At 55.4% G+C, this 8,824-nt stretch overlaps 2 protein-coding genes across 4 annotated transcripts; both read left to right on the plus strand.

The window, feature by feature from the left end:
• Nucleotides 1–16: 16 nt before the first annotated feature.
• Nucleotides 17–3,237, plus strand: TMEM35B (transmembrane protein 35B). Of its 3 annotated transcripts, XM_036065315.2 has the most exons (4): nt 17–179; nt 1,546–1,726; nt 1,834–1,882; nt 2,663–3,237. In XM_036065315.2, the coding sequence occupies exons 1-3, from the start codon at nt 72–74 to the stop codon at nt 1,875–1,877; spliced, it is 333 nt and encodes a 110-aa protein (XP_035921208.1). In that variant the 5' UTR covers nt 17–71; the 3' UTR covers nt 1,878–1,882; nt 2,663–3,237. The 3 variants fall into 3 exon arrangements, with proteins under 3 accessions (XP_035921208.1, XP_035921206.1, XP_035921207.1); XM_036065313.2 differs by lacking the exon at nt 1,834–1,882; XM_036065314.2 differs by lacking the exon at nt 1,834–1,882 and having other exon boundaries at nt 1,564–1,726.
• A 3,868-nt stretch (nt 3,238–7,105) lies between these two features.
• LOC118518483 (transmembrane protein-like) lies at nt 7,106–7,711 on the plus strand. Its single transcript, XM_078071787.1, has one exon. It carries the CDS (start codon nt 7,106–7,108, stop codon nt 7,709–7,711), a length of 606 nt encoding a protein of 201 aa, XP_077927913.1.
• The last annotated feature ends 1,113 nt before the right edge of the window (nt 7,712–8,824 follow it).

An 8,824-nucleotide genomic window follows, 5' to 3' on the forward strand; every position in this document is an offset into this window, starting at 1 on the left:
TTGCCCTGCCCTGCCCTCTCCTCCCCTGCCCGCCCCTTCCCTCTCCTCGCTCCCGGAGGGCCTGCGCGGCCATGGCGCTCGGGCTCCGCGCTCTGCGCGTCCTGCTGGGCGGCTTCTTCGCACTCACGGGGGCAGCCAAGCTTTCGGAGCAGATCTCGGCTCCCGCGTCCCAGCAGATGGTGAGCGGCGGGGCGGGGCGTGGGCGGCGGGCGGGGGGGGGGCGGTCAGTCCCCGACCCGCCTGCCCGCCTGCCCGAGCCGGTGCCCCACGGACCTGCCTGCCTTCCGGCGAGACGGCGCTAGAGCGGGGGCGGGGAGAGCACGTCGACCGAGACGTGGGCGCCTTCCTAGGGTGCTCCTCGGAGTCCTTTGGCTCTTGCCTAGACGGAAGGGGACGGGGCAGATCTCCTTCCAGCTGAGCCCTGGGGTCCCGCGCAAACCTAGGGCGTCGGGACCCAGCGGGAGGAAGATGGAATGGAATAGGGGACCCAGCAGCCTCCCTGTCCTCTTCTCCTCCTTCGCTTGCTTGCGTTCTTGGGAGGTTCGTGAGGAACGGGTTTATTATTCCCCGCTTGGTGGAGTAGGAAACTCGCCCTGAGGTGAAGTGTATCTGCTAAAGGTTACACAGCTAGTCAAGACGCAGGAACCAGTCTAGACGCTCTCCTAACTCAGAATCTGGAGAGCCCTTACCGGGGAGCCTGAGAGGAATGTCTACAAGCCCTCCTTCTGTCTCCTGGCTAGTTCCAGACTCTTGGAAAAGCTTTCTTGTGGTTATGCCCACCAATCCCTCCGCCCCTCAAATAAGCCAGACTTGGAGACCCTGCAGCCTCCCTCTCCCAGGCCTGGGTTCTGCCCTTCCTTCCTGGTTTAGGGTGGTGGATGGTTTGGGGAAGTACATCCCCAGAGCCAGACAGCTTAGAGCTTCTTCCCTGCAGCAGAGTAGGGAAGGTAGAGCTGAGGTGGGGAGTAAGAGGTCAGGAAGGGGTAGCCGCCTGAGGGTGAAGTTGTCATGTGGCCCAGATCAGAGCCTGACTCAGCAAATGAGCCTCTTTGAGCTCCTTACCCACTCTTGTGTCTACTGCAATGGGACCCAGGCCCAGCATACCATATTCAGAATGGGATCTGTTGAATAAGCAACCATCTACTCTTTCATCCTCTCCCCCACCTCCCAATATTCCCAGCATAGTATCCTCAGGAAAACCAGGCCAGGCCGCAAGAAAGAGAAGCTGTGGCATGCCTAACTTCCTGGTCTTGGACTTTGGGGCTGGGGTGTAATCCAATGAGAGTCTGGTGAGAAAATCAGTTCTCCTCTGCACCAACATCCAGCCGTTCTCCTTGGAGCATAAAGCCTGTTTCCTGATTCCAAAGCTCAGTCCCTCAGGGAGGCCCTCTCCTCTCTAGACTGACCTCAGCCCTGGACCTGACCTACCTAGAACGGTAGCTCCTTTGTCGGGGGAGTTGAGGGTGCAGACACAGAATGCCCCTGTGGAATGCCTAGGCAGTGGATCCTTGAGTGGGGCTGACAGGCATTCCTTGCCGCCCCTAGAAAGCCCTGTTTGTGCAGTTCGCTGAGGTGTTCCCGTTGAAGGTGTTCGGCTACCAGCCCGATCCCATGAACTACCAAGAGGCTGTGGGCTGGCTGGAGCTGCTGGCTGGGCTGCTGCTGGTCCTGGGCCCACCGATGCTGCGAGAGATCAGTAACTTGCTTTTGACCCTGCTCATGATGGGTAAGGGGTGCAACTGCGCTGGGGAAATGGGGACTTCTGGCAGAGGGTAATAGAAGATCTGGCAGTTCCCTTTACTGTTGCCTCCTTTCCTTTTTTTCTGGAACCAGGAGCACTCCCTGCTCTACTGCAGTTTCCACGGTCTTCAGACTAGGACAGGTGCTTTTTAAACTTAATATATTATAACGTGATTCTATGTCAGACATAACTTCCCGCCTCACTGATTCAGTTGGCTGCAGGGTATCCCCATGGTAAAGATGTAACTTAAAAGCCCCTACCCCTCCCTCTTCACCCCTACCCTTGAGCCGAGGGGATGGAGTAGCAGCTGCCTGTGGAGTTATGTGTCTGGCAGGTGGGAACAGAGAGCTAGGAAGCTGGGCCGGCCCCCTGAACAGGAAGGCAGAGAATTTCCCTGTGACAGGCAGTCCTAGAGGAACCCCTCCTAGCTGCTGTGCCCACAGGAACTGCTGATGTACAAAGACAGCTGCTGCTTCAAAGGTCAGACGTCTTCAGGCTCGTCTCTACCCGCTGGCCTCGTGTCGCCATTGCGGCCACGCCTGCCGCCCCTCCCCCAGGCCTTCCTTCGATCTCTGGAGCTTCCCTCATCTTCAGATCTTGCCCATACCTCCACCACTAACCCCCCGGGCCGCCGTCTCTCTGGTAGGATTAAGAAGGGAGAAGGAGCAGAAGTTGTTCCAAAATACCCATCCACCCACCTCCCTGTTCTATTCGGCAGGCTTGTTCCTATTTCTTTCTCACCCTCTGAGAGTGGCTACATTAGTTCAGGGGGCTTCTGATTCTTGGTTCTGTTCTCTTCTGGGGGCCAGAGAGATGAGTGCAGCTAGTTTAGGGTGTATGTGTGTGGTAGGGAAGTGCTGAATGGGAGGGCTTGAGCTGGAGTGGGTCAGGGAGCCTCATGGACCTCACTTTCCATTCCAGGGGCTATCTTCACTTTGGCGTCTCTGAAAGAGTCGCCGAACACCTACATCCCACCTATCATCTGCCTGGGGCTCCTGCAGCTGCTGGATATCTGCCATCTCTGAGTCCAAACAAAGAAGGTGGTCAGGCCCACCAGGAAGAAGACTCTTCCAAGTGCATTCAAGGAATCCTGGGAGTCGATGGCCTCTTGCCTCTTCATGCCATGTCACTGTCACGGCAGGAACATGGTGGAACACACAGTCTACCGCCTTGTTACCAGTACGTCCAGGGTTGGCCAGTGTTGAAGTAGACATCTTATCTACCTGACCCTGCTTTCTGTCTTGGACATTTACTGCTCTTTTTTGAGGGATACGTGTTAAACATACTAACATTCCTCATGTCATGTGAAAATAGAAAATAAACAGAAAAGCAACTTAAATCACCCCAAATTTTAATGCACCAAAATAACTACTATTAATTCCTTTTAATAACTGTACCATTCAACTTTTTCTATGCCTTTATACAGATATTTCTTAATGAAAATGAGACAATATAAATTATTACCTGCTTTTTAAAACTCATATACTGTAAGACCATTCCGTGTCTGTCTTACCTCATTGATGTTAACGGCTGTATATTATTCCATCATAAGGATGTACTGTAATGTATTTATTCAAGCCCCCACTGAGGAACATTTAGATTGTCCCCATTGTTTTGCTATTGTACACTTCACAGTAAATCACCTTTGCATACTTATTGTCTTTCCCTAGAAGTGAGGAGAGAGGGTGGGTCAGGGCAGAGGGAGAGGGAGAGAGAGAATCTTAAGCAGGCTCCATCCCCAGCAAGGAGCCCAGCACGGGGCTTGATCTCATGACCCTGAGATCACTACCTGAGCTGAAATCAAGAGTCGGACGTGGGATAACTGGGTGGCTCAGTCCATTAATGCATCTGCCTTCAGCTCAGGTCATGATCCCAGGGTCCTGGGATCGAGTCCCGCATCGGGCTCCCTGTGCACGTTAGATGTGGAGAGCTAACAAAGATGGACACAGCATCATCGTTTTACAGGCTCTGAAACTGCTGCCTTTGGTAGTGAGGTAGGGCATCCACGGTGGTGCTTCCTGGATATCTACGTGGAGGCAGAGGACAGCCAGCTCCAAGGGACGCTGCGTGGTAAAGCAGTGCTGGGAGCCTGGGATGAATCCCAGAGATCCTAGGGAATCAGAACCGGGTGTGCATGTGTGAATTATTGAGGGAAAATGACCATGTTAGAGTCCCTACTATCATCAACTATCTTCACCTCAGTAGGGCCTTGTGGAAAGTGATATGCCTCCCATAATGGAAGATAGGAAAAGAGTTGGTTTATTTATGCAAGTACTCTAGTCACCTGCCTATGGGTCACTTTGGGGGTAGGGACAATGGCTTTTGGGAGCCCACAGAAATGAAAGAAGTCTGTGCACATTAGTGCATTTCATCTGCACTCCAGAATGGTAATTTCTGCTCTGACATGGATGAACTGGGAACCTCAGGCCAGTTGGCACCCTTAGGTCTTTCCTTGTGTCTGAAAGCACAGTGACGCAATCTAGAGTGCATGTACGTGTATATATACACACACTGGAACATCTGTAGTAGTGCAGATAGTCATATATGTAAAGTACATATAAAACATGTAGTAGTGTACATGCACTACATAGAGTGTCAAATAATCAGGAAACCTCTTCTTTCACAGAGGTCCAGAGATAACATACCTGCAGTTTCCAGGTTGGATAATTTGGCTGCTTTGCAATGACATCAAAGACTGATGATCTCTCAACTTTCTGCTCTGCTGCTTTTAATTTATTGGCTCCTGCCCTCGGCGTTGCAAAGTAGTTGCAGCAGCTCCAGACAGCACATTTGCACATAACATCCACAGGTGAAAAAAGAGAGGAAAGCTCTCTTAAAAGACCCCCAGATTTCCCCTCACATCCCACTGGCCAGGATTATGTCCCATTTCTATTCCTAGACCCACCACTGGCAAGGAAAATGGACTTAAACTAGTTAAGGTTTGCGCACCCTGGTCGGCAAAGAACGGAGGGGGTAAATTCCTGCCATTCATTAGCTTATTTGCAAAATATGGATAATGATAGTAAATACTTCATAGAGTTGCTGGGAGGACTTAGTGAGCTAAAGTGCTTACAGTGCTGCCTGGCACATAATAAGTGCTCAGTAAATGCTATTATTAAATAGCATTTGTTATTAAATAGCAGTTTGTTCTATAGATGAGAAAATGCATTCAGAAGGCTTAAGTGCCTACCTGTCAGAGCTGAGACTAGAATTAAGGCCTGATTGACTCCAGAACCCACACTTTCCACCGCACCAGCTGCCCAAGTCGAAAGTGGGCAGGGATGACACCCCTGCTCTCTTCAACGGAGTAAATGGGATGATCTGTCCAATGTGATTAAATCTGCCTTGCCTTCCAGAATTGCCCCTCTGCATGAAAATTTTGAAGCCCAAGAAAGTAGAACCTGGAGCCTCTGGGATCCTGGCCTCTTACCAGTCCTTCCAGGGTGCGATGCCGGCCTGTCTCCAGCCAGGACTGTGAGGAAAACCTCGCCCAGCTGGTATCAGAGCGAGGGCTCCTGTGTACCACAGTTTGGCCTGTAAACTGATGGGCAGCTTCGGGGCCCCCAGGCCCGGCTGTAGGGCCCGCCCAGCAGCTGTGGCGAGGGCAGCGTGCTGGAGGAGCGGGTGGGCCAGCTGGCGTGCAGCAGGCGGGATTGACAGCAGCAGGGGTATCCTGAGCTCCAGCAGGGCCTCCTCAGCCCAAGGAGAAGCCAGGCCTCAGGAAATGTGCCCCCCGAACCGCACCCTGGACCTTGGTCAGGTCAGCACCATGACATTCAGCTGCAAGGCCTTCCTTAGACCCTTTTCTCCTCCTCCCTGTGCCCCCTTGCCCTCCAAGACATTCCCTTCCCTTGGGGCCCCGGCTGTACCCCACAAACCCAGCTCATAGCTACCACAGGTGGGCCCCAGCCCCTCCAGCTGCTGGGCCCATTCTTCACGTGGTGTCCTGGGATTAGTCGGCTGATGGGAGGGTCTGAGATGTGTGGGTGGGAGTGGATTCTGCTCCGTCTCAGCTCCTTAAAGCCAGGCCCCCAGAGCCCCAGAGACTGCTGCAGCAGCCAGAACAGCAAGAGGTAAGAGAGGAATGATCTGGTGGGATGGCAGGGAGAGGTCCGGGGTGGGCCAGTTGGGGGCTAGAGCCATAGCGGACAGAGCCGAGAGGGAGGGGGAGAAGAGAATACACTCAGGGCCCCAGAAAGGACTGCAGCCTCAGAGGTTCAAAGGCAACAAGTACGAATTTTGGTATTGGAGCAACTGAGTTTTGGGACACCCTAGGAGGGTGACGATGCCAAAAATAGGAACAGGACATTGGCTTGTGCACTTACCCCCTTGGGGAAAGAAGAGGAACACGCCCAGATGTCTGCGTTGTTTTGTTCGTGGCCGCTGCCTGTGTGGGTGGTGCGCACATTCATCTGCGCGCTGCCTGGAGGGGAAGAGAGCTAATGGTTATGAAGTGTCTCCCCAGCGTCAGCCACAGCGCTCAGAGTTTTACTTATGTTTCCTCATAATCCTCCCAACAACACTGTGAGGTAGGTATTTTAATCTCCATTTTACAGCAGAGAAGCCTGGCTCAGTGAGGCGGAGTAATTTGCCCAAGGTCACATGGCAAATAAATGTGTGTATCTAGAATCTGCCTGATTCCTGGGCCTGTGCTCTTTTTCCCTTTGCTGTCCAAAGTTTTGACTCAGACCCAGGACTTCTTTGTGGTCAGATCCGGGTGCAGGGGAAGGAAACAGGCTGGAAAGCCTGAGAGTTGTGAGAGCTTTTCCGCCCTGCCCCAGGGGCTCCAGGCAAGCCCCTGGAGAGGACCTTCGCTCCCCAAGTCCAAGGTCGCTATGCAGGGGCCTGTCCTCAGGGTCACTGCATCATAAGCCTGTTCCTCCATCCACGCTTTGTGGAGGAGGGAGGACTGGGCTTTTTCTGGGAAGAACTCTATATTCCAGTCTGGTTTCTCCAGAACTCTCTGTTGGCTCAGCCTTGCTTGGGCTTACTGCACATGCCTGTGCCTCCACATTATCTGAACCCTGCTCCATCTGTGAGGGGCGCTCCCACCCTCTCAGTCACCAAGGTTGGAAATTTCCAAGCTATCTGGGACTCCTGCCTCTTCCTCATTTCCCCGCAGCTTGTCAGCAAGCCCATCCTACTTCCAGTGACTCTGGAGTTCACCCCCTGTTCTCCATCCCCAGGGGTGCCGGCTCAGCTCAGTCCTCATCCTCTTCCACATGGACTTCCTTGCTTCTAGGATCTGCTCCCAGCAAGGACTGAGGAAGAGGAGGCTGGGGTTGAAGGAAGGTGTTATGGAGGACTGTTCTGTGGCTAGCCTCCGCACTGACCTCTCTTCCTCTCCCTAGTCCGAGGCCTGAGATGAACGGCAGTGTTGGGGACCCGGGTGTCCGCGGCTGCAGCCCCTGGGATGACCCTGCTCGCTTCATCGTGGTGCCCGCGGCCTACGCCACGGCTCTGGGCCTGGGGCTGCCGGCCAACGTGGCCGCCCTGGCGGTGTTCGTCCGCAGCGGCGGGCGCCTGGGTCAGGCCCTGCGGCTCTACCTGCTCAACCTGGCCCTGGCCGACGTGCTCTTCACGCTCACGCTGCCGCTCTGGCTCACCTACTACCTGGGCCCGGCCCACTGGCCCTTCCCCGAGGCCGCCTGCCGCGCGGCCGGGGCTGCCTACTGCGCGGCCACCTACGCGGCCGTGGCCTTCGCCGCGCTCATCAGCGTGTGCCGCTGCGGCTCCGTGCGCGGGCCCCGGCCCAGAGCGCCCGGCCGCCCCGCGCGCGCCGCCTGCGCCGCCGCCTGGCTGGCCGGCCTGGCCTGTGCCGCGCCCTCGCTGGCCGCGCCGCACGCGCTGCGCCCGGGCCCGGGGTCGCCGCTCGGTGCCTGGAGCACGGCTGGGCGCGCGCCGGCCTGGCCTACGCCACCGTGGCCTTCTTCGCCGCCGCCTTCTTGCTGGTGCTCGCGGCCTACGTGAGCCTGGCGCGGGCGCTCGCGGCGCCCTCGGGCCCCGGCCCGGCCCCCGCCGGCCCGCACCGGCGCGCGGCCAGGACCATGGTGCTGGGGCTCCTGCTAGTGTTCGCCCTCTGCCTGGCGCCCTACCACCTGCTGCTGGCGCCCTGGCTGGCCGGGCGGGAGGGCGCCACGGGCGGCGACGGCGGCGAGTGCCGCGCCGCCTCCACGCTCGACGTCCTGCACACCCTCAGCCTGGCGCTGCTGAGCCTCAACAGCTGCCTGGACCCGCTCATCTACTGCTTCTCGGTGCGCCGCTTCCGCCAGGACTGCTGGGCGCTGGGCTGTCGCTCGGGGCTGGGAGCGCCCGGCGGGCATGTGGCCTCCTTGGCCTCCCCCGCCTGCGACACCCCTGCCACCCTGCACGTGGCATGCCGGGTGGAGGAGGCCCTCAAAAGGACCTAGATTCCAATCCCGAGACTCGCTGTAGAGCTCCGGGCTCGGCGATGACAGGGGGATAGAACAGTCTTTGCCACCCGAATATTCCCTAGATGTTGGCATCTTTTGGATACAGATAATATGCCGCGATATGGCTCCTGCGTCCCTCTCAGCATCCTCTCGTCTCCATCTCTTCATCCTCTACCACCTCTGCCCCTCTCCGTGGGTTTTGTCACCTTCTCAGTCCCTGGAACAGACCCAGTTTCCTTCCCTTCAAGGACTTTGCACCTGACTTTGCCAGGAATGATGTCCCTCTCTCTCCACGAAGTTAATTCCTCCTCGTCCTCACTTCCTTAAAAGTAACTCTTTATAGGGAAGCCCTTCTTGACCAGCAACACACAAGCGAGTACACACACGATTGGGTTAGATCTGATTGTTCCTTCCTAGCTATTTTCACAATTGTAATCAAGCAGTTAAGTGGGTAATTCCTTTTTTCTTGCCAGAATGTATTTATGTTGATCCATAAGAAGGTGCCATTTTTGTAGATCCAAAAAGGTTGAATATTGGCAATTGTATTTTCATCCAATTCAACTTAATAAATTCCGTGTGTACCTTATTCACTGTTGTATCCCCTGTGCTTGCTACTGTGTCTTGCACACGGTAAGACCTCAATATCTAAGGTGAATGAATGAAACCTGGA

Source organism: Halichoerus grypus, chromosome 5, assembly GCF_964656455.1.
Source record: "Halichoerus grypus chromosome 5, mHalGry1.hap1.1, whole genome shotgun sequence".
In the NCBI taxonomy this organism is placed as follows: Eukaryota; Metazoa; Chordata; class Mammalia; order Carnivora; family Phocidae; genus Halichoerus; species Halichoerus grypus.